The sequence below is a fragment of the Podarcis filfolensis genome (genome assembly GCF_964270895.1).
Source record: "Podarcis filfolensis genome assembly, chromosome: 15".
Classification (NCBI taxonomy): Eukaryota; Metazoa; Chordata; class Lepidosauria; order Squamata; family Lacertidae; genus Podarcis; species Podarcis filfolensis.
The window spans coordinates 28,665,598-28,689,335 of record NC_139618.1 but is presented as its reverse complement, the minus strand read 5'-3'; the positions used below and the strand labels follow the sequence as shown (position 1 = coordinate 28,689,335).

The 23,738-nt window shown below is 52.6% G+C and overlaps 1 protein-coding gene across 4 annotated transcripts; it reads right to left on the bottom strand.

Annotated features, from left to right (window-relative positions):
- Positions 1 to 296: 296 nt before the first annotated feature.
- Positions 297 to 23,646, bottom strand: SIDT2 (SID1 transmembrane family member 2). 4 transcript variants are annotated; one of them, XM_083588485.1, is made up of 27 exons: positions 23,191 to 23,646; positions 20,655 to 20,776; positions 20,125 to 20,289; positions 19,302 to 19,347; positions 18,634 to 18,735; positions 18,444 to 18,527; positions 17,840 to 17,939; positions 17,050 to 17,115; positions 16,277 to 16,370; positions 15,673 to 15,737; positions 13,493 to 13,564; positions 13,148 to 13,222; positions 12,826 to 12,873; positions 11,464 to 11,582; positions 10,928 to 11,001; positions 10,632 to 10,698; positions 10,291 to 10,364; positions 9,696 to 9,819; positions 7,967 to 8,084; positions 6,579 to 6,715; positions 5,621 to 5,729; positions 4,510 to 4,586; positions 4,148 to 4,194; positions 3,481 to 3,586; positions 2,832 to 2,942; positions 2,088 to 2,201; positions 297 to 1,782 (listed from the first exon to the last, which is right to left on the bottom strand). In XM_083588485.1, the coding sequence occupies exons 1-27, from the start codon at positions 23,395 to 23,397 to the stop codon at positions 1,720 to 1,722; spliced, it is 2,586 nt and encodes an 861-aa protein (XP_083444611.1). In that variant the 5' UTR covers positions 23,398 to 23,646; the 3' UTR covers positions 297 to 1,719. The 4 variants fall into 4 exon arrangements, with proteins under 4 accessions (XP_083444611.1, XP_083444612.1, XP_083444613.1 ...); XM_083588486.1 differs by lacking the exon at positions 12,826 to 12,873; XM_083588487.1 differs by lacking the exon at positions 13,493 to 13,564.
- Positions 23,647 to 23,738: the final 92 nt, after the last annotated feature.

The window sequence follows — 23,738 nt, the reverse complement described above, 5'->3', positions numbered from 1 at the left end:
CCCCAGAGCGACTGTCACAAGCACCTCTGAGCTGGGCTGAAAGAGTGTACAGTGCCCTAAATCCCTGAAGGAAAGGATTCCCTGCTCCGTGAAGAGGAGAACCTTTCCCCCTGAAGAGGGATGTTAGGTGGGGGGCCAGGGAGAGCCTGGGAACTGCGCTGCCTCACTCGTTGCCACTAAGAGATTAGCCAAAAGGGATTTTTGATGGGGAGGGTGAAGAGGAGAGGCAGTACCCACACCCCTCTAAAGGCAGGCACCATTGCCCGTCCCCAGAGGAGGAAGAACTACACAAAAGGGCAAAGCAAGGCTTTTGTTTAATTCTTTGCATTTGGCAGCAGAATCCGTAAGAAATGAAAACGGTCGTTTTGTTCTGAAACGTCTTACACGAATAATGGTTAAAAAACAAACAAACTCACAATCAATAACCAGGAATGGACGAATATAGGAGGCCCTTCTCATTGTTGTTGTTTTTTGTGTGTGTGTGGGGGGGAAGGCTCTTCCCCCAGTAGTGCAGTGGGTGGGGGCCTCCCCCCAGCCACTGAAGGAGCCCTTTGGCTTGCAGCCCGGAGCGGCCACCCATAACTGTTATTCGTACGGCTATTTTGGGCAGCTTGTATGGAACAATGAGAGGAGAGAGGCCTCCTGGATCGGATTCTAGGTCTGAGCAGAAAACAAAGAGTAAAAAGGAGCAAACATCTTCAGGCAGTGCAGTGTAAACCATCAGGGGGCAACGCAGCTGCCAAGGCCCACCCAGTGGCAGGCGGAAGGGGAGACAAGGAGACAGAGCCCAACCTGCCACCCCAATTTAGTTAGGCACTGAAGGGAGCCCCCTCCCCAATGCCGTGTGTGCTTTAAGAACAGAGAGAAAACGGCGCCCCCTTCCTCCTGGGCATGGCAGTGGCCCAGAGCAAGGGCAGTGGCATCTAGTTGGCAAGAGGGGCCCCACTGAGCACCACTCGCCCCTCAGAAAGGCCGCGCTTGGAAGGAAGATCACACCGGTTGTGGCAGCGTCATGGAGGTCAGAAGTCTTTGTCCAGAGATAGGAGGCAACGTGGCCTCAGCTGCAGAGGGCGAAGATGTGCTTAACTCAGGGTTGGCAGAAATGTGCGTGAGGCAATGGGCGGATGCAGAGCTTCCAGGGCGAGGGCCCCCAAGGCAGGCTCCTGCCAGCCCCCTTACCTAGGAGCCGCTGCCAGGCCCTCTCCTGAGCCCAGTGCTGGAAGTGCAAGACCCCAGTTTGGCCCCTAACAAGAAGCCTCCACCCCTTTAAGGAGGAGGAGAAGGCAGCGGCAGGGGGGGAACTTATCATTTCCCTATTGACCCAGGCCATGCCCAGGGGAGTCGGTGGGCACATAGGCGAACCCTCAGAGGCTGGCAGCCAATGAGGTGCCGATTCTCTTGAAAACCTGGCACAGCAGCAGGACCAAGCGACCCGGCCGGAGCCTGCCTGAGCTCTTGGAAATGCAAGACAGGCAACATTCAAAGCTGCCCAGGGCATCCAGCACCGTGAAGACTCAAATACTGAAAGAGGGTGTGCCCCCCACCGTCAGCCTAGGTTGCTCCCGCAGGCTCTGCCAAAGGTGACATCTTCACGATGCATTTGAACGGGCAGGGAGGCCTGTTGCAAATCCTGGCTCCAGCCAGATGCCTCTGCAAGGCCTGTCCCAAGCCATCAGGCAGGAAAGGCCTCGTTCTCCCCTTGCTGGGGAATCCTGGCCTCTAGAAGACATAGATCTTGTCACGCTGGACACAATCGAGGTCATCATCCAGAGTCAGTAAAACCTACAAGAAGAAGAAGGGAGAGAGTTAGGTTGGGGAGGTGGGTGGTGGTTTAAAAGCCCACCCTCTCCTTCCCCAGAAATGAAGGTAGCTTTGTGCTGTTGTGCAAGGGGGGGGGGTACGTGGGTGCAGGGTGCTGCTTTCGCCCCGGCCCGCGGGGACCCCACCGCCTCAGCGAACCTCCCTCCAGATTCTTCCCGGCTCGCCGGTATTTGCTGGCCCTTTCGGCGCAGCCGGCATCGGGCACCGCTGTCTGGGTGCTGCTATTTCCCGCCCCTTGCCAGTCCAGCTGGGCCCACGCCACCTACCAGGAAGGAGCCAAACATGGCAATGGACGAGAGGAAGTGCCAGACGTCATGGTCGTCAAAGAAGTCGAGCAGGATGCAGTCCCGGTTATGCTCGCGGGACTCGGCCGGCGTTTTCTGCGGAGGGCCAGCGACAAGGAAGTCTGTGATGCTTGGCAGGAGGCAGGCGGTCTGCGCAGCCTGCGCTGGATTCAGCTGCCCCCACCCAACAAGCTCTAACCCAGTCTGCCCCTAACTGGTGCCCTCCAGAGGTCTGGGGATGCAACTGCCAGGCCGCTGCCTGGGGCTGATGGGAGTCGTAGTCCCAAAAGGTATGGAGGGAGCCACGGTTAAAGCTAAGACTGCCCTAACCAAACAGCGATGCAGGGCAGGGCTGAATCTTCTGCATGAGAGCTTTTCTAAAGCCTTTTACAGTGGTAACTCGGGTTAAGAACTTAATTCGTTCCAGAGGTCCGTTCTTAACCTGAAACTGTTCTTAACCTGAAGCACCACTTTAGCTAATGGGGCCTCCCGCTGCTGCTGCGCAGCCGGAACACAATTTCTGTTCTCATCCTGAAGCAAAGTTCTTAACCTGAGGTATTATTTCTGGGTTAGCGGAGTCAATAACCTGAAGTGTCTGTAACCCGAGGTACCATTGTATAAGTGCAGCTTCTTCAACTTGCTACTTGGGGGGTCTGCTCTGACATGGGCGGTTCTGGACAAGCGTGTGGGGGAACTGAGGATATGGAGGGTGGGGAAATGGCTCACCTGCCAGGTGCTCAGCCCCTGGAAGAAGAAGTAGAGGGCAAAGCCCCAGACGACGGAAGTGCAAACGATGCAGAGCAGGGGGATCAGCTTGAGGCGTTCCCCACTCCGGAGCTACAGGGCAAGGAAAGCTGATCAGAAACAAAGTGGAGGGAGGGAGGCGGAAATCCCAACTTTCTTGGTCGCTATTGCAGATGTACTGATTTCACAGACAAAAGGAGCACAGAGGGGCTCCAATCTAGCAGGAAGCTGCCCCACCATAATAAATGGGAGCAGGGGCGCCAACTCATGCAGGTCAAATCCTTCTGGCTCACATACAATGGACCTCCCCCAAAGTCCAAAAAACCCCCAGGGGACAAAGGAAGCCAAGTGTGGGGTTTGAGCATGGCACAGTTTCAGTGGCCTGCGGCTCCTCCTCCTGCCACGGAGGGGAAGGAAGGTTGAAGCAGCCCCACGCTGGGGACTGGTACTGGGTACGTCCCGGCATCCTTTTATGACACACACAACTCCACCCACAACTGCCCTCACGAGCTGGCGCCTCTGAATGGGAACCCCAACCCCCTCATTATTATTATTTATGCAATTTATATTCCGCCCAGAGAGAAGCTGGCCCCGGCCGCCCCCAAGAACCAAGTCAGGTTACGTGCAGCACCTTCATGATAATGTAAAAGGCGAAGTAGAGGAGGAGGTTGCAGATGCCAATGGCCAGAAGGTAGGAGGCAAAGTCGTTGGGCCGCATGATGAGGCCGTAAGCAGCCCTGCGGGGGAAAGGAGGTCGTCAAGCGGGAGGGTGACTCCCCATGGACCACACCTGGGGGCCCTTCAAGGCCACGGGGGGAGGCCTCTGCCAGCCTGAGAGGACCACTCCTGCCATTGTTGTCATGATAATGTGTCACTCTTGTTGCTGTTCCGCCTTTCTGTCCCACCATGTGTAAGTGCAAATTCAATTTAAAATGCACACGCACACGCACAATCAAAACAGCAGACCTAAAACCTGAATAAGGACGGAGCTGTTCACACAAAATATTCAGGGACTAGGAGCAGCACAAAGAAAGGAAAACACAAATCCCATAATGTTAGAATGCCATGTGTTAAAAGTGAGCTGAATCTTTTTTTTTTTTTAAAAAAAGATATTTGCTAACCTCCCTTTAGAAAGGGCAGAGGGAGCCCGTCTCCCACAGCATCACCAGAGAGAAGGCCCTGTGTGTCTTGCCTAATCTGATATAAATACACACACACACACACCCTCCTGCCCTTGACTGGCTGGCAATCCTCTCTGCCCAGGTTGGCTCCTGCCCTGCCCACCAACCCTGACTTACAGAGACCAGTTGATGACGTTGCCCATCACCAGAAGCACCATTCGATCCTGTGGAGGAAAAGAGAGGAAGGCAATGGGGCCGAGCATCTGCAACAGAGGCCAGCAAAGCACCCACGGGGGCCCTAGCCCAGCGAGAGGGAGGGGGAGTTTTCATACAGCCTCCGCAATCCTTCCAGGAGAGAGCCAGCCACACTTAGAGGACTCAGCCACACGCGTCAATTATATTTTTACAGCTGCACTACAAACATGTGACACTAGGTGGCGCTGTAGAGCAGTGATCTGTCGCCAATGGAATTTGCACCGAGAGATTTTATAGCATTGTTTTTTTTTTTTTTTTATCAGTATAGATCCAGCCTTACTCACCACATACATGGGCCCGCTGCACTGGCGGATGCAGTCCGTGTAAAGCACGTGCAAGATCCTGCGCGGGATGCCAGAGTCTGTGTAGAGAGAGACAGACATGTTAAAGCTACGTGGACCCAGGAATGCACCTGCCCTGTGGGCTGACTCGGGGGAGGCAGGAGGCCAGTTCTGGGAAGCAAGCAGAGGGCATGTTTACATAATCAGCTACAAGATTTCTCTCATGCGTCCTCTTCCCAAAAAAACCAGAATCCTTTTTTCTGGGGATAACCCAGAATGAAATTCCCAGGTGTCAGAAAAGGTTATTTATGTATGCCCGTTTTCGTTTTGTTTTTTAAGTATTTATTTATACATTATAAATATACATTTCATTATACATTTCATTACTTTTAACATTTCAAAGTTTGACTTCCTTCCCTCTCTTTCTGCGGTTCCTTAAATTTATTTTTTAGTATCTTCTGCATATCCAAATTCATTTAATTTACTCATTTAATTATCTACTTTAAATATACAGGTATATTCTTATGTAACTACAGGTTATTACAATAATCCTGCCAGTGTTTTTACCTGTTTGCAATTTATCTGTAAATATTCAATAAACCATTTCCATTCTTTTATAAAAAGTTTGCTGTCTTGATTTCTTATTCTTTCTTACGCCCGTTGTTTTGTTAGCCCCAAAATGGAAAGTGAGCGAGGTCCCAACTCAAGAGGCTTGGAAACTTAATTTGACAGAATACACACAACTTGCAGATTTAACATACTGAATAAGAGACAAGAACATGCCTTTAAATAAGATTGAAAAACATTTATTGAGTACACCCGAGGTTCCACTGTATATGGAAAGTAAGTGCCTACAGCTGAAAATGCTGGCAGCATTAAGATAAGTTCAATAGAGTCAGTAAAGAATTCTTGATGGATGTAAAAGTGGAAAATTGATTTGAATGGTTATACTAAAATATGCAGGGATATAGGACACGTAAAATGAACCACGGAAAGAGAAGAAGGGAAGCCACGAGATATTTTTTAAGTTTGTAAAATATTCATTTGAAATTGTGCAACAGAAAATTCAATAAAAATATATTATTATTATAAAAGAAGGGCTGGCAGAACTCACCCAGTTTCCAGCGGCCCATGTAGTAGAGCTGGGTGCTCAGCAGCAGAGTGGAGAGGATGTGGATGACGGAGAAGACGATCCAAAAAGCCGTGTTTCCCTTGCCGAAGACCTGGGAGAGCGGGGAGAAAGGGGCACATCACGCCATTTGCAGGGGCCACGATACTGAATTCAAGGCTGGGGGAGTGAGTGGGGTGAGAAGGCAAGGCAGGAAGTCTCCTTTCTGCCTCCTCCCTCCTTTCAATGGATGCTGGGGTTTCCCCACTATACTAAGAGGAAATTGGGGTGGAAGAGGAGCAGAAAGCGGTTTCTGCAACGTCCTTTCCTGAAGGGTAAGGTAAAGGGACCCCTGACCATTAGGTCCAGTCGTGGCCAACTCTGGGGTTGTGGCGCTCATCTCGCTTTACTGGCTGAGGGAGCCGGCGTACAGCTTCCGGGTCATGTGGCCAGCATGACGAAGCCACTTCTGGCGAACCAGAGCAGCGCACGGAAACGCCATTTACCTTCCCGCCAGAAGTACCTATTTATCTACTTGCACTTTGACGTGCTTTCGAACTGCTAGGTTGGCAGGAGCAGGGACCGAGCAACGGGAGCTCACCCCGTCGCGGGGATTCGAACCGCCGACCTTCTGTGGTTTAACCCACAGCGCCAAATCCCCCGATTTGTACTCCTCAAGCATAATAATCGCGGGAAAGGCTTTCCTTTCCTGGTTCACTACTGTGATTTTGTTTTTAAAACAAATCTGAAACGTTTTGCCAATACAATAAAGGCCACCGAGGAATTTGAGGGACACCGGAGAGGGACAACGCCGTTTGCAAAAACCCACGAAAAGGAGAAATGAAAAGACGCACGCGGGCCAACAGGACACCAGCCCCCGGGGGTTGGGAAGGCCACTGTCCCAGCTCAGGGCTGCCTCCCTCCTTCCCGGGTGCAGCTCCGGAGGCTTCCCATCGCCACTCACCACCCCAACGACCGAGAAGAAGATGACAATGGCCAGGCAGGCATAGGCGCTGTAAGCGCTGGCATTGATATCTGGGTGCCGCTTCTGGTACAGCTTTAGCATGCAGAGGCCGGCGATCATGTACATGAAAGAGGTATCTGCAAGCAAGAGACCAGCAGCAGGTGGCTATTCATTTTTTCCATTTTTTTTAATTGATTTTCACAACTTATAAACACGCAAACAAATAAACAAACAAACATAAATCATTACCTTATTAAAACTAATCTTAATAACATTGTTGAGTGACTTCCTCGTATCCCCCTAGTTGAATTTCAGTGCATATCATTTTAACGGTTTTCCAAATCAAAATTCTTATATAATTAACCTAGTCACTTAACGTATTTCTGTCTTATCCATTCAGCATTAAACGTATTACCGTATTTTTCGCTCTATAGGACGCACTGGACCATAGGACGCACCTTGTTTTAGAGGGGGAGAACAAGAAAAAAAATTCTCCCCCTCTCTGCTCAGCACCCCTTCAGCGAAGCGGCAGGAGAAATGGAGCCCCTTCCATTTCTCCTCTCGCTTGGCTGAAGGGGCGCTGTGCAGCTCTCCCTCTCTGCTGAAGCCAGCAAGACTCTCCTGGCTTCAGCAAAAGGAACCTGAACCCTGTGGAACGCAGCAGGAACTCACACTGCGCTCCGAAGGCTTCAGGTGGCTATCCCTGAAGCCTGGAGAGCGAGAGGGGTTGGTGCGCACCGACCCCTCTCGCTTTCCAGGCTTCAGCGAAAGCAACACGAAGCCAAGGAGCACGGAGGGAGCACTCCCTCTGTGCTTCGGAGGCTTCGCATTGCTATAGCTGAAGCCAAGGAGCCTGCATTCGCTCCATAGGACGCACACACATTTCCCCTTAATTTTTGGAGGAGAAAAAGTGCGTCCTATAAAGCGAAAAATACAGTAATTCTTCACATTACATGTTTTAATCCTCAGCCTATCTGGTAATTGCAAGCTTTTTCCAATTAATTTAACTTAACGTATTTAACTAAATCATCATAAAATTTCATGCAGCAGGTGGCTATTCAGGGGCAAGCAAAGTGCACTTGGCACATGGGCAGAGGGGCTGCCCCTAACATCATTATTTGTACACATTTTCCCCAGACGTACAAGGCAGGGCACCTGCTGCACGTTCTTCTGCAGGGCTCCTCTGGTAAGTTCTCCATGGCCCCTGGACTGTGAAGCCCAGCCTTTCCCAACCTGGTGCCCTCCAGCTGCCATGGCCATGCTGGCTGGGCCTGCTATGAGTTGCAGTTGGAAGAAGGATGGAGGGCACTAGGTTGGGGGTGCCTGATCTGCCGGGTGCAGGCAGCCCCTCCCCTCCGGTCCTGCCCCACTTCCCAGGCGACACTCACCAAACTGGAAGTTCGTGTAGTTGGGGCAGACGTGGTAGCAGGCGCTGAGCAGCCCCTCCATCATGAGGGCAGTGCCCATGGCATAGAAGAGGCCAAAGTGCTTAGGGATGCCACATTCCTAGGAAAAGAAAAGGGAGCAGAGAGTGCTCCTGTTTCAAAAAGAAGCTGGGCAGTGGCTTCTGCTTTGCATTGCCCACCTGCAAGCTGCCATTCAGCTGCAGCCCTTTCTGCTCCCATGGTCTCCCTGGGTCACGGTCGACTGTGCCCCCGTCTACCGGAGAGAAAAAGGGGCTGGGAAGTGGTGGCGAGTAGAGCAGAACTCTCTGCACAACTACAGCGAGCCAGGGAGAAAGGAAGAGAACGTAATTCCCCCAAGTTTTTCCGTGTTTGAGTGCCTGGAGAGATGGAAAGAGTCTACCAGCCTTCACCAACCTGTTCCAGATGCTGTTGGACTACAACTCCCATCAGCCCCAGTATCATATGACCATGCTGTCTGGGGTTGATGGGAGCTGTAGTCCCACATTGGTTGGTGTAGGCTAAAGTTCAAAAAGCACACCTTTCTGTTACGGCTAGCTATGATTCATTGATCTGATGTATTTTTACAGCTGCTGTGACCCTCAATTTTTATTTTTATTTTTTTGATAATAATTTTTATTAGTTTTCAATTACAATCCAGTAACAGCCTCATTATAATATAATTACTAATGCCAATCATGCAGATACTAAACTATATAATTTAGGTGGCTCCCCACGTGCTAGAACTGATGGTTTGATTATTTACTTTATTTCTGTGTACCAAAATCTTAATAATTTCAATTACACTCAGGTCAAAATAACAATCCCTTCTACAACAACTGCAACATTAACAACTTCCATTTGTATTGACATGTAAAATGATTTATAAAACTACAGGTGAGGCTATGAAAAGATAGACATAATATTTTGCTGTGACCTGCACTACACTGTTTATATTTCTATAGGATTTTAAATTGGTGGGGAAATGCTGGACCGACACATTTGTTATCTCCCTATATTACATTTGCACTTGTCCGTCAGCACGCTGGTGACTGAATATGCATGCACAGCCAAGGATGGTTGGCAACAGCATTGGGGGCTGAGGAAGGTAAGCAATGAGAGCTGGGATGACAGCCCCTTGCAAATAAATAAAATGCTGCTGTGAATGTTGTTTCTGCCGGGTTCACCCTCTGCCTTTGTTCTTAACTCTGCATTGAACATAAAAAGGTAAAGGGACCCCTGACCATTAGGTCCAGTCGTGGCCAACTCTGGGGTTGCGACGCTCATCTCGCTTCATTGGCCGAGGGAGCCGGCGTACAGCTTCTGGGTCATGTGTCCAGCATGACTAAGCCGCTTCTGGCGAACCAGAGCAGCGCACGGAAATGCCGTTTACCTTCCCGCTGGAGCGGTACCTATTTATCTACTTGCACTTTGACATGCTTTCGAACTGCTAGGTTGGCAGGAGCAGGGACCGAGCAACGGGAGCTCACTCCGTCGTGGGGATTCAAACCGCCGACCTTCTGATTGGCAAGTCCTAGGCTTTGTGGTTTAACCCACAGCGCCACCCGCCTCTTGAATATACCTCTAAGACTAGGGATCTGGGATAGGAAGAAAAAGGCGTCCCAGGGCAGGAGAGGCAAATGAGGGTGCAGCGCCTGGTGTCGAGGCTCCGGGGGACTGACACCACCCTCCAGATCCTACCACCGCGACTCACCACAGCCTGCAGGTCATTGCGCATCAGTGCCCGGTTGTAGTTGATCTCGCGCTGGAGGATGATGAGCAGGAAGAGCAGCCCCAGCAGGATGTAGCCCATGTTGCTGAGGATGTTGTTGAAGGCGCTGGGGAGAGGAAAGCAAGGCAGGAAGGTCTGAATCAAGGCACGGTGGGGAAAAGCGAGAGAGACTCTGCTGGAGTCCCTGACCCAGGGAAGAGGATACTACTACTATTGCTGATAATAACAACATCAACAACAACAACAACTTATTATTTATACCCTGCCCATCTGGCTGGGTATCCCTAGCCACTCTGGGCGGCTTCCAACAGAACACCAAAATACAATAACCTATTAAACATTAAAAGCTTCCCTAAACAGGGCTGCCTTCAGTTGTCTTCTAAAAGTCTGGTAGTTGTTGTTCTCTTTGACATCTGGAGGGAGGGTGTTCCACAGGGCAGGTGCCATGACTGAGAAGGCCCTTTGCCTGGTTCCCTGTAACTTGGCTTCTCACAGCGAGAGGACTGGCAGAAGGCCCTCGGCACTGGACCTCAGTGTCCGGGCAGAATGATGGATGATGCATGGCCCTTGCTCCTACCTGAGATTGCCCAGCGGGTGGGCGCACAGGAAGTTATAGTAGCAAATGTCTTGGTTCCCGGTGACGTTCACCACCTGCCAATGAGAAAGGGGAGGTAAGCACTGCAGAGGACCCAACTGTGAGGGCTGGCTTGGCAGTCCACCACCCCCTCTAGCAAAGCTCAGATCCAGGGAAACCAGCTCACACTGACACAGAGAAGGCACTAGGTGCTCAGAGCTGGGCTGGGGCAAAAGCCAACCTCTCCAGCCCAGAGGAGGGCTTTTGGGGATGACATAGCACCAAGGTGGCCAGGTGGCTATCAATAGCACATGGAAAGAAGCCCAGGAAAGAAACCCACTTACGGTCTGATAGGTAATGACCAGCTGGATGACGGGCAGAGCGTAGAAGACGGCGATGGTGGCTATATTCCTGCGGGAGACACCAGAGGTAAGGGGGCATATGTGCGTCCCACACCCCCAATTTATTTCCACCATGAAGCAATAGGTGGGCTCTCTGTTGACCCACTGGGGGCCATGCAGGTCCACTCAGCCACCACGCGAGGCTGCCCCTTTTACCCAGAACTGATGGATAGAAGGGAGAGCTAGCCCCCAGTACAGGTGGGGCACAGCCGCCCCCCCATATCCTTCTCCTCTCTCACCAGAAGTAAATCTGGTATTTCTTCCGCAGCACCCGCTTGTCCTTGCGAGCCAGATCCGCCACATACAGGTATTGCTGCAATGAGAAGACGCAAGGAACGGGGTGAACTGTGGGTCTCCTTGGGAGCGGCCGCTTCCTCCCCCCATAGAAAGATAACCTGTGAGGCTACAAGGAAGGTCGGCATTTCCAGCCCCTGAGACTGCTTTGACTCCCGCTCATCTTGTCTGATCCCTTTCCCCCCAAGCCCAACTTGCAGGTAAAGCCCAAGAGAGCCTTAGAAACCAAGAGCCACCTGCAGATCGTTCTGGGTGTCTCAAGCAAGCAAGCCAGGCCACGTGCTGCTCACTCAGCCCCACTTCCTCCTGTGTCTCCTCCCTCCCTCGCTACAGCCTGTGGTTCTCTGGCTTGTTCTAAATGGCAAGCGAGGGAAGCATCACTTCCAGCCCTCAACACACAGGGCAGGTGACCAGCACTGGCAGGCGATGGCAGAGGGAGACTCTGGGCTCCCATGCCTTCCTGCTCCCCAGCGCAAGGCACCTTGGTGCGGATGACGTTCTTGTCCGAGTCGATGTCGGCCAGCGTGTCGTAGTCGTCTTCCTCCACGGAGCTGAGCGAGTCGAGCCGTGGCCGCCCCGCCATGTTCTCAAGGGAGCGATCTGTGGGCAGAGAGGGGGCAGCATGACTAGCAAGGCACAGACAGACATGGCCAGCTGGTCTGCCAGGCGCACACACACACCCCCGACCCCAGGTGTGTGTGTAGGAGGGGGAATTCAGCCCAACACAATTTAGTTTTGGGGAGGGGTCTGGCAGCCTTCATGGCCAAAAGGCAACAGGTCAGATCAGCCCCGGGCCATCGAATTGCAAAGTAACAGACCTCCTGGCTGCCTCATTTTCTGCAGAGCAGACAGCTCAGTGTAGGGGGTCTTCAGACACCTGGGCAGCTACGGGGCCAAGAAGCCGCCTTGCCCAATGTAGGCCAAGGAGTATCAGGAAAGACCCTCAACATGCTGTGCTCTGCCACCCGCTTCTCCCACCCCCATGGTGAGTGAGCTTGGCCCCTTCTCCCTCCCCAGGAGCAGCAATCACCTGCCCTGGATGCACCTGATTCATGCAATTGCCTGGTGTGGGAGTCTGAATCATGCAGATTAACCCACCCCTCCGCTGTGAGCTTTCTGAGGGCAAGTGGCTTCATCCTTAGAATCCAAATTAGCCCACAAGGCTTGAAGGGAAACCACAGGAATCCCTGTTGCTGGATGGCGGTGGTGGAAGAAGCATGACCCCTCTCTCCCGCTATTGCAGCCCCTCAGAAAGCCACAGGCAGCTCAAGAGGGGGCTGGGGTTTGTGCCTTTGCATCACATTCCTGGTTCCAGGGAGCATCTTCGCCAGCCGACTGCATGTTCCGTGCTTCATTTTTGTAAGTATATTTTTGTATCTCCAAGCCGGTGGAGGAGAAGCTGCAAAGCAACCCGAATCCTGCATGTGAGTCTGCCTGCACCTCTGCTCCCCAGGGAGGCCAGAGGAGAGCAAAGCTCAACCCCTCTTGAGCTCCCTTCTGGCTGCCCAGCAGGACTCAGCCTGGACTGTGTTCCTTGCACCACCAAGCAGCCACTGCTAGGATCTGTATTGTCAGGGGTAGGTGGCTTAGGCAGCGTGTAGCCCCATCACTTCTTATCCATGTTTTAAATTGAGCTCCATGTTTGCGATTTCACCAGCAGCATTTCTCTTGCAAGAAATTGATTTTGAAATAACACAGAAAGAGCACAGAACGCAGCAGAGGTGCCTGGCCAAAATGCCCTCTCCCTTTCCTGGTCAAGGAAGTGGGTCGAGGAAGCCTGGTGCCAGGAACGCCATGCCTGATTGTGAAATGATTGGCAATTTCTCTCTCTGCCAGCATCTACCCATTGCAATGGCCCAGTGTCTCTGGCGGTGCTGACAGGTATCCTGCCCTTGAAAGGAAAGCAAAGAGTTACACAGAGGAGTTAGCTCTCAGGACCTGCCACAGAAATGCCAACAACAACCGACAAGGCAGGAACTTCTCCCCGAAGCGCTTCGCAAGGCCCGAAGATCCACGAGGCCCAGCAGCCCGGCTCACCCTGTGTGCCCACTTTCTTGGGGTACCCGGCTGCCTCCCACCATGCAAGCATGCAAAACCCAGGCACTTCAGAGAAGGAATCTGGTCTCTGCATCCCCCACTCCCACCTGTCCAGGTAAGCAACTCACCTGTGTAACTGTAGGATGCTTCTGTGGACAGCAGGCTGTCAGTGACATTTTCTGTGCTGGCCGTAGAACCGTTGTCTGCAACAGCAATTGGGAGGGCAGGGAGGGGGCAAAACGGAGTGAGTGGCGCAGCATGGCTCAGACCTCTCAGGTGATCACAAGAGAGGTGGCGGCGGCAATTCCCTCCCCCCACCCCACCCCCTTGAAGTGTCTTGCTCATTTGCACCACCAGGTTTCCTGGACAAACAGGCACAGCAGTTCCCAAAGGCCAGGCCTGGTATCTATACCTGCAGCACAGGTGGGGTGAGGGGCTTCAGGGGGGAGGCACCATCTGCACCTGGGACTCACCAAAGGAACCATAACTGTAGCCGTTGTAAGGCTGGCGCCCCAGGAAGGAGTCTGGGGTGATGTGGGGATGCCCTGCAACAAACCATCAGCAGACAGTGACCGCGGGGTACGGGGGTGGGCAGGAGCAGAGCAGGTGCAGTGGGCAGGCGAAGGTGCCAACTCCTCCTTGACTCAGTCTTGAATCAGGGAAAGGTTTGGGGAAGAGGAGGCAGATCAAACAGGTCGCCCATTTTTTATTTCACCGCCCAATCAGGGAGGTCTCTTCAAAGAGGTATAAACCAGAAGCAGCCCCGGTCCATGGCTCCGGGGGTTCCTGTCTAGGGTAGAACCTCAGAGCCCACCTGGACCTGACATCCCCCTCAAGGCAAAGGAAACAAAAAGGCTGAGGGAGAATCCTTTGCTTGGAAGTTAAGAGAAAGAAGGTGGTTTTTGGTGCTTACCAAGGAGAGAAGCTGAGCACGAGGTGCCCCAGAAAAAGGAGGAAGGGAAGCAAGAGAGAAAAAGGGAAAAAGAGACAGAGTTACTGATGTAAACACCCAAACTTTAATTGGCAAAGGGGGACGCGGGTGGCGCTGCGGGTTAAACCACTGAGCCTAGTGCTTGCCGATCAGAATGTCGGCGGTTCGAATCTCTGTGACGGGGTGAGCTCCCATTGCTCGGTCCCTGCTCCTGCCAACCTAGCAGTTCGAAAGCATGTCAAAGTGCAAGTAGATAGATAGGTACCGCTCCAGTGGGAAGGTAAAAGGCATTTCCGTGCACTGTTCTGGTTCGCCAGAAGCGGCTTAGTCATGCTGGCCACATGAGCCGGAAGCTGTACGCCGGCTCCCTCAACCAACCCCAGAGTCGTCTGCGACTGGACCTAACAGTCAGGGGTCCCTTTACCTTTAATTGCCAAGGGGTGTTACACCACAACTGCCCCCCCAAGCCACAGCAGGTGCCCCCGGAAAGCCTGAGCTGACTCTGGCAAGGGGAGGGGGGACACAGCAGCTGGCCAGTGCAGATCCCCCTTGCTGTGAAAGAGCTGGAAGCGGCAAGCAACAAGAAGGGCTCCCATCCAAGTGTTGAAGCAGTCCACAGCCATTCAGTCCGGCCTTCTTCAGCCCTGGGTTGCCAGATGTTGCTGGACTACGACTCCCATCATCCATGGCAACTGGGATGAGTCGATTTAGGAGTTGCAGTGCACCAACACCTGGGGACCCAAGGTTGAAGATTTAGACAACTGAAATTGCACAAATGTGGAATGCTGAGTGTCTTGTGACAAGCTTGGACTTCCATAGCAACTCAGTTCTCTCTCCCCACCCCCACCCCCGCTTCTTTTTTTAGGGAAAAATGGGTACTAGATCTCGTTGATTTTGCAGGCAGTTTTGGAACCAGAGGTTTTGCCCATGGCTCCAGTGTCCTCCCCTTGTGCTTCTGAAATCCCCCTTCCCAAAACATCCCACTTGCCACCACCGTTGCCTGTCCCCTTGTTCAAAGATCTCTTGATCCATCAAAAGCTCTACGGGGGGACCCAGAAAAACCAGAAGCCCCTTCCTCAGTAGCTCAGAGCAGGGCTTTTGGTGTGGCTGCCCCTGTTAAGTCGAATTCCTGTTGAGATATGACAGGCACCCGCTAACAGGACTTTCCATAAACAACTGAAGACCTTAATTGTTCTGATAGGCTTTCCCAGCTAGATAAAGAGGTCTCTGGCATGAGTGTCTACTTTGTTTTTAAAATTATCTGCTGCCATTTTTGGGGGGTGTTTTTAGTTGTTTTTATTGTATGTTGTACGTTGCCATGAGGCATGAGCATGTGGAAGGCTATTAATTAACAGAGATGGTATTACATGTTGATGCTGAGTGAAAGAACAGTGGTACCTTGGGTTAAGAACTTAATTCGTTCTGGAGGTCCGTTCTTAATCTGAAACTTTTCTTAACCTGAGGCACAACTTTAGCTAATGGGGACTCCTGCTGCCACCCCAGGATGTTCTCATCCTGAAGCAAAATTCTTAACCCAAGGTACTATTACTAGGTTAGCGGAGTCTGTAACCTGAAGTGTCTGTAACCCGAGGTGCCACTGTACATCCGCAGGCAACTGCAAAGGCGGACACAAATGGTGTCATGTGCAGAAATTGTAGCATTACGGCATGGAGCAAGAACCACCCTGGCTCCTAGCCCACAACACACACAGACCTCACCTACCAGTTTCAGTACTGGGTGTTTCTATGGCAGCCAACAGTCCCAGTTGCTTCTTCTTCTTCTGTTGCCTATAAAGTAATGAAGAGTGCCTCAGACAGCTGCCTCATCCACAGAGAAAAAGACTCTCCACTCCACCAAAAAGCCCATGGAAGGGAGTAGGGGGAGGCTCTGGTAGAAGTGGGCTGGGTGGTTCCTTTGTCCCTCTGGAGGAGGGGCTTCACAGGACTATTGTGGAGAGTTCTGCCCCAAAGGAGGTGATTTCAGGAGGTACAAAGGATGGAGTCACTGGAAACCTGTACCGTTTGGGGTGAGAGGGCTATTTCAGCTCACAACACCACTGCAGAGCAGGAGTGCCCTGCCACACGTCAATCCAGACACCAAACAGAAAGCAGCGAAATTTATTCTTCCAGATGGCTCTCACAAGCCAGCCAAGCCGCACGCTGAATTCTGGGACGCCTTAGGAAGGCAGATAACAAGGACCCGTATCTTAGGCTGATGGACAGTCGTGATGGTGACCACCTTCATGACAGGAGCACCGGCCTCTCTGCAATGGTAAGCAAAGGAAGGAGAGAGCCACACCACCTATGGGTGCAAAGGTAGGACTCACCTCCAGTTCTCCCAGCAGGCGATGAGAACCGTCAGGACGTAGAAGGAGAGGAAAACCCCAAGGCAGAACAACATCCCGCTCACATAGGCCTGTGCTGCAGGGAAGGGGGAAAGAGGAAGACCTTGTAGGTGTGCAGCAGTTGCTGCTGGAGCTGACAACTTTAAAGTCCTGTTTCCAAGCACAGGTGGGATGCCTGCTTAGGTCCACCTAGGCTCTCTTCCTTTCTCTGCCGCTTACCTCCATCTTATGGGAAATAGCCCAGTGAAAATGTCTGGTGCAGGAATTAAGTCACTCCCCATGCAAAATTCCTGCCCCTTCAGTACATGATCGGGGGCTACACAGAATCGCAGAGCTGGAGCAGACCTCAAAGGGCATCCAGCTCAAGCCTCTGTTGCTGATGTGGAAAACCCACTGCCAACAGCATCCCTGAGAGGAGGAGGAGGAGGAGGAGGAGGAGGAGGAGGAGGAGGAAGTGGCCACCCAGACTCTGCTCAAGAGTCTACCACCTTCTGAGGCATCAGGAAATTCTTCCTAATGTTTAGACTAAATCCTTTTGTGGGTGATCTGAAGCCACCAGTCGGGGGTCCTAACCAGTGGATCAACAGAAAACAGATATGCTCCATGCTCTTTGCAGCAACCCTTCAAAGCTGAGTGGCAGCGGTTCAAAACCCTAGTCAGGGTAAGGAGGTGGAACCGGGTGTCTCCAATCAGGGCTGTTCCCTGTGCTCCCTCGCCCGTTCAAATGGGTGCAGCTGACACCCAGGGCTACTTACAAGTGACTGCTGGCGATACCACCACGTCCAGGGTCTTCTGGCGGTTGCCTTGGTCAACAGGTTCGTCTGAATGGACAAAAAGACCAGGGTTAGCCAAGCAAGAAAGCAGCACAGTCCATGGTTATTTTTCTGCAAGCAGGATGGATCTCTTCAGCAGGCAAGATGCAATACTTTCTCTTGGTCGCTTTCTACAACCAGACACTACCCACTATTTTACCCTTTCGAGTCAGCATGGGACTCCCTTTCCTTCTGACCATACTGCACTGTGATTCATGGTCTACATAGGGGTTGACAATGTAAGAGGTTAATTAAAAGAGGGTTATATACAGATCCCTGAAAGGGCTCTTCAAACAGTCCTGCAGCAGGATGCCTCCTAGTCCAAGGGAAGGGGGAAGAGGCTGGAGTTTGCGCTTAAGGAGGGCAGGGGTCAATGCACAGATAATTTGCTGCATATGTACAACATAAGATCTCTATTCCTCCCTCTCAAAAATAAAAATAAATCTCCAGTAGTTTTCAAAGGATCTATTGTTAGCTCACCTTAGCACTTTCTTCCGAATCCCTTCGTGGTATTGTTTAACTGTATTCGCATGCAAAGTTTTTATTTGGCAACAAAAGTCTCCCAGAGCAAATTACAACAAAAAGCGATATAGAAATATGCCAGACTCACAGAACACCCCACCACCCAGTCGCTGTCTCTTTGGGATTCTGCCATGGCAAGGCAAAAAACCCAAAACATAAGCATCATCTCTGTTGAAGCCCCCACCCCATCCCCGAACTCCCACCTCCGTACCTTTGGAAAAGGGGTAGTAATGCAGCGGCCCACCACAAGCTTGGTCTTCTGTCTTCACCACAACCACCACGTAGAAACTGTGGCTGGGGAAATCCTTCTTCTGGAAGTTAACAAGAGGGTGGAAGAGCAGCATCAGGAACCGTCTTCCCTGGGCTGCAGAAATTTCATGACAATGTGCCAGCTAGTAGGCACTTAAAGAACTCCCATGTGGGGCATCTGGGCTCTTCTGAGAGCATATACATATACGTATACGTATACCTATATACACACATACATCTTAGGGTATTCCTAGTGAGTGGCAGACCAACCGATGGCAGGATTTGAGGCCAGACCAGGGCTGTGAACCCCCGTTATTTGCCAGCCACCGAACCCAGAGGCATCGCGCCTGCCGCACAAAGCACCCAAAGAATCAGTTTTCTCTTCAACAAGCATCGCTTCCTCGGGAGCACCAAGGGCACGGATAATATTCCCCGGCGAAAGCAACACCACTGCAACCATCTGCTAATTGATGCTACCAGACACCAGAAGCAACGGGGAAGCCAGCCCGGCCGCTTCTGCGGGGCTCAGATTGCACTTGGCACAGCTCCTAGCCTGAGTCCGGTACCTGCACAGTGATGGCTGCCTTCTTGGTCATGGTCTGGTACATGCCGATGAAGGCCACGTTGTTGTCCAGGTCGTAGACAGGGCACTGAGGGAAGGAAGGAAGTAGGGTCAGCCACTCCACTGCTCCAAAAAGGCAGGATCCTTCATGAAAAAAATATGCCCTCCCCGGTCTAACCACCCATCTCACTTACCAAGATGTCCTGGATGGAAATGACTGAACAGGGGAAGGCCATGGCAGAGGTCACCTTCACTATCACGAAGTCTACACCCTCCGGGAACTCATACTTGAAATACTGCCCAGGAGAAGAGGGAGGCGTTAAGAAGCCACATGCAGCCCCTGGAAGGTGCAAAGCCCACCCCTAACACCCTTTTACCTTCCTTTAGCGTGCCCCCTCCCCAAAAACAGCACAATCAGCTGCAGCTCAGAAATTCGAATCATAGGGTTGTAGAGTTGGGACACCAAGAGTCATCTAGCCCAACCCCCTGCAATGCAGCAATCTTTTGCCCAACGTGAGGCTTGAACCCATGTCCCTGAGATTATGAGTCTCTTGCTCTACCAACTGGGCTATCTCTGCTCCTGGGATATTAATGGCCACGTTCTGAAAAATAACTTTCTGGCGCCAGGGAGACAATCCTGAAGCTGCTGGGCAAGAGATTCCTGCATTCCCACAACAACAACACCAGAGCCACTGTTTCTGAGGTATTACAAACCAGCATAAGCTCTTCCCACGTCACAACCAGATGCAGAGCCACCCACAAGTCCGTGATTCATAAATGAAACCTCAGTCCAACAGGCCTTCCTTCTGGCAATTACCATCTGGTGCCCTCTCTATTCTTCACCCTTACAGAGAGAACTCACCTGTGGCTGCGCTGCCGTGGCATTGAAGGTGAAGTGCTCATTGGTCCTGTGTTAGGAAATAAGAAAAGGAAAGACTTAAATTGTTTCATAAAAGACGCAGGTGGCGCTGCGGTCTAAACCACAGAGCCTGTTGTTCGGTCCCAGCTCCTGCCAACCTAGCAGTTTGAAAGCACGTCAAAGTGCAAGTAGATAAATAGGTACCGCTCCAGCGGGAAGGTAAACGGTGTTTCCATGCATTGCTCTGGTTCGCCAGAAGCGGCTTAGTCATGCTGGCCACATGACCCAGAAGCTGTACGCTGGCTCCGTCGGCCTATAGAGCGAAATGAGCGCGCAACCCCAGAGTTGTTCGCAACTGGACCTAACGGTCAGGGGTACCTTTACCTTTAAAAGTTACATACCTCTTGGAGAGAAAAACCACAAAGCAGTGTGTGCAGTGTGTGTGTTTGTTGGTGGGAGGAACACACTTATAGCGGCTGGAGGAGCCAAGATTGTGTTGGCCTGAAAGCTGCACCTTCTAAGTGAGTCCCCTAACTTTACCTAAGGATTTGGGAGGGGGCAGAATGTTGCACACGCTCAGAGGAACTTTGTGATCCCCTTCACACCTTCAGTGTCTGGGCCTGTGTTCCCCGCTACCCTGCATTCTTCTGCATCTTATTTCCCATCCCACAGCATTGGAATTCCCATTGCCCAGCAAAGGGCACCGTTGCTGCTCCAACCACAACCTCACCTACTCCTGGGCCTGGTCTTCAGCCGAAGAGGACCTGCCAGGACAAGCAGCCGGCTCCTTGGCTGCTTCAAGCCCCAGAGGTCAAAGGCTGCTCACCTGAGCACAAAGTTATCCACACGAGTGACCTGCAGCTGGTAGGAGGCGTTGCTCAGAGAGAGCGTAGAAACATCCACGTAGAAGAACTGCATCTCCACCTCACTCTTGGTCTGAGGCTGGCACAGTGTGCGGCTGACATCTTGGTAGAGGTACTTCCGCTGGTACCTGGAGGCCCGAGGCAGAAGGAAGGGGGTTGGCGAACACCAACCAGGGGCACCCAAGCACAGTCCAATTCAAATACCCAGCAGCCCCATCTGAGCGAGACCTTTGTGGCTCAGAAGGAGCAGAACTCCCACCTGGCATCAGCATCCTTCTACCCAGCTGGTCTCAGGCCCACAGTCACCTTGTCCTTGGCTAAGGGTAGCCACCAGGTAAGAAGAGCCAGACCATGGGGCACCCAATGGGAATGGGTGGCTGGGAGGGAGGATGCTTCGCTGCTGCATCCCTCCAGCCAGGAAGAGGCCACCCCCAAGGGCCTGCCAAGAAGACTCGGGCAAAGAAGAGCCTGTCCATCACACAGAGATACTCACAGTCCCCTGAGGATTAACGGCACCTGGAACGACACCACGGCCTCCTTCTGCCTGACCACAAAGAGCACTGGTGTCTCCTTCAGCTCTGAGAGCACGTTCACCGACACTCGGACTCCCTCCGTCTGCAGGAGTGAGAACAAGAGGAGATCTTGAGTTTGGGGCAGGAGGCAGAGCCAAGCATGTCTCATCCTCGGACCTTTTGCCTGCTCTCTCTTTCTCCTCCCACCCACCAAAGGCACCCATGAGGCCACTAGTTGCAAAGGACGGCAGACAGCTAATGATGCTAACGAGTCTGGCTGGCAGGTGCCCAAGAAAGCACTCTGCAGCCAGCCGCCTGGGTCAACTCCCCTAAAGGTCTGCGCAAGAGCTCAGACCTGGCCTGTGCTCCCATCTGTCAAAAAGAAAAGAAGGCTTGGGTTGCTCAATAAACACATCTTCTACTCTGCCCCCCTGCAAAGGTCCTAGGATGTGCAGAGGCCACTAGTCATTGTTACTCTGCAGTGAGGTACGGATTCTACACCTTTCCTGGCACAGGGAGGACTGAGCAGAACAAGGGGGGACGGTTTCAGGAGCAGAAAGTGTTGGGCTCTGGCGCACCCCAGGAAAGGCTGCCCTGGCATCTCAGACACACTGACCGAGGAGAGGTGACCCTAAGCCAAGGATGAGGCAGTCAGTGGGGAGCTGCTCCTGGACTGGCCTCTGAGTCTCAGACAAGCCTTCTTCTCAACAATCCAGACCCAGGAAGAGAAAGAGGCCTTGCATTCTTGCCAGCATGAAGTCTAGAAACCCCTTACTAGGCACTCCCAGCAGCTAGGAACAGCTCAGTGTACTCTACTCTGACCGACAGTGTCTCTTTCAGACAGGAATATCTCCCAGCCCTACTTGGAAGTGCCCTTGGGACTGAACCTGGGACCTTCTGCATGCAAAGCAAATGCTCTTCTACTGAGCTATGACCCTGCACCTTGTTGCAGAAGGAGGCTGGCTTTTGCCTATGGGATCCCCATAACTTGCGGGGAACAGGGTAGGGGAGGCAATAATATAACAGCTGACTGAAAGCCAAGAACACTGCACTGGAAGGAGTGAGATCCTTGTGTGTGTGAAATAATAACCTTGGGCACCTGCCTGTTCTGGTACTGAATGATTTGTACTGGTGCCAAGGGAGCAGAATAACATTTTCAGTTTGGCACAGGACTGCCACCCCCCTCCCTTTTTTCACTTTATATTTGTTTTGTTAAATTTATATCCCAGTCTCTTCCTCCCAAAGGAACCGAATGCCATGCCTAGGAATTTAAATAAGTATTATTTCCTGGGCTGCCATGTTTAAGTGTAGAAAAACTTCTCTAAGTTTAGCATCAGGAGCAGGAACTCAACTTAGTGCTGATGACACAGACCTTTAAGCCACACCCCTCACAGTGGCTGCTTTAAGGAGGGACATGATCCTTCTGTACACTTGCACTAGGTGACGAGACAGGAATGACGTTGCAGGTGGATTTTCACCTGGAAAACAACAGCTGGCAGATGGGGTTGTAGGCTCTATGCGTCCTCCAGACTTGGGAGCTGCTGCTGGTGAATACGGATAACCACGTTTGCCCTCTACCTTCCTGGCTGCTAATTTGGGAGGCCGTGGATACAAAGGCCAACTGCCCAGAACAAACAGGTTGAAGTGTCACAACCCAGCAAAGTATCACACCAGACAAAAAGCACAGAGTGAGAATTCCCTGATGCCACCTGGAGGCCAAAGGTCTGCCAAGAAGATCTTACAGCTCATCTCACCTTTGACACACCTTTGGGGACAAAGGGAGTTTAAGCTGTAGAGGCGCAGCTCTGGAGAGGGACAGCTCTGCTGAGCAGAGAAGCCTTTTCTTGAGATCTAGGAACTTGAGGCCGGTCGAGTTACATGAAAGGAGATTCCGACTAAACATCAGGAAAACCACTTTCTGACAGTAAGAGCTGTTGGACGTTGTGGTCTCTCCTTCCTTGGAAGTTTTGAAGCAGAGGTTTGATGACCATCTACCATGGATGCTTTAGCTGAGATTCCTGCATTGCAAGGGGTTGGGCTAGATGACCCTCGGGGTCCCTCTCAACTCTACGAGTTCCACAAGTGCGGAAGAAGGGCAGGAATCGATGCTGGCTGGACACCCAAACAGCCTTATGACTAACTGTAAACAAATAAGGATATGGTGGGGCGGAAGAGGACGTGACTCTCTCGCAGATCTCTCTGCTTGGGCAAGCAAGGGCTTTTCTGGGTCCCTTCCAAAAGCGCTTGCACTTCGCAAGTGGGCGGGCGGGTTTGCGAAAGGGGACTGTCTTGCCCAAGAGAGCCAAAGCATCCTTATTTATACTTGCCTAACCCCGGTACCTTCACAATGCCCAGCAACCCCCTTTCTCCCGCACGGGGATAACGGCGGGTAGGGGGGGGGCTCCGTCCCTTCCCAAGCGGTGTACGAGACTGGGCGGCCCAGCAGCGCCCCCTTCCGGGTGGGGCCCCAGACTGCCCTGCAAGGGCGCCCTCTGCACACGCCCAGAGGCTGCTCACCGCGTTCCTGGTGACGGTGTGGTTGAAGGCGTAGATGTTGAGCAGCTCGCCGTTGACGGCGTCCGTGTAGGGCTTGTCGAAGTCGGCCTCCTTCTGCACTACGGTCTTCTTGCCGGCCGCCGCCTCCGACCCGGGCAAGAGCAGGAGCAGCAGGAGCAGCGGCGGCGGCGGCAGGAGAAGACGAGGCGCCCCCTGCGGGCCTAGCATGGCCCCAGCCCGGCAGGCGGGCGGCGGCTGACGGGGACGGAGGAGGAAGAGCAGCAGGTGGTGGCGGCGGCTGGAGCCAGCATGCCCGTCGCTAAGCGTCGGGGCTCCCGCAGCAGGCCGGAGGACGGGCCTCCCCACGGGGCGAGAGGCAAGCGCGGCCCCTTTAAGGCTCCTCTTGCTACTTCGCCGCGCTCGCGACTGGCTCGAGGCCGCGCGGTAAACACTCGGGCCGGTCGGCCCGTGACGTCACCTCTGAGGACGCTCCCCCTTAAAGGGGCAGGAGCCGGACGGCCGCAGCTGCCCTGCCTATGGCACAGTCCGGGTAGGATGCCGGCTGCAGA

Coding starts and splice junctions, on each gene's coding strand:
- SIDT2 (XM_083588485.1), bottom strand. CDS start 23,397: ATGCTAGGCCCGCAGGGGGCGCCTCGTCTTCTCCTGCCGCCGCCGCCG. Junction 16,371..17,049: donor GGTATCGCCAGCAGTCACTT/GTAAGTAGCCCT, acceptor CCTTCCCTGCAG/CACAGGCCTATGTGAGCGGG. Junction 1,783..2,087: donor CCATGTTTGGCTCCTTCCTG/GTAGGTGGCGTG, acceptor TTCTTCTTGTAG/GTTTTACTGACTCTGGATGA.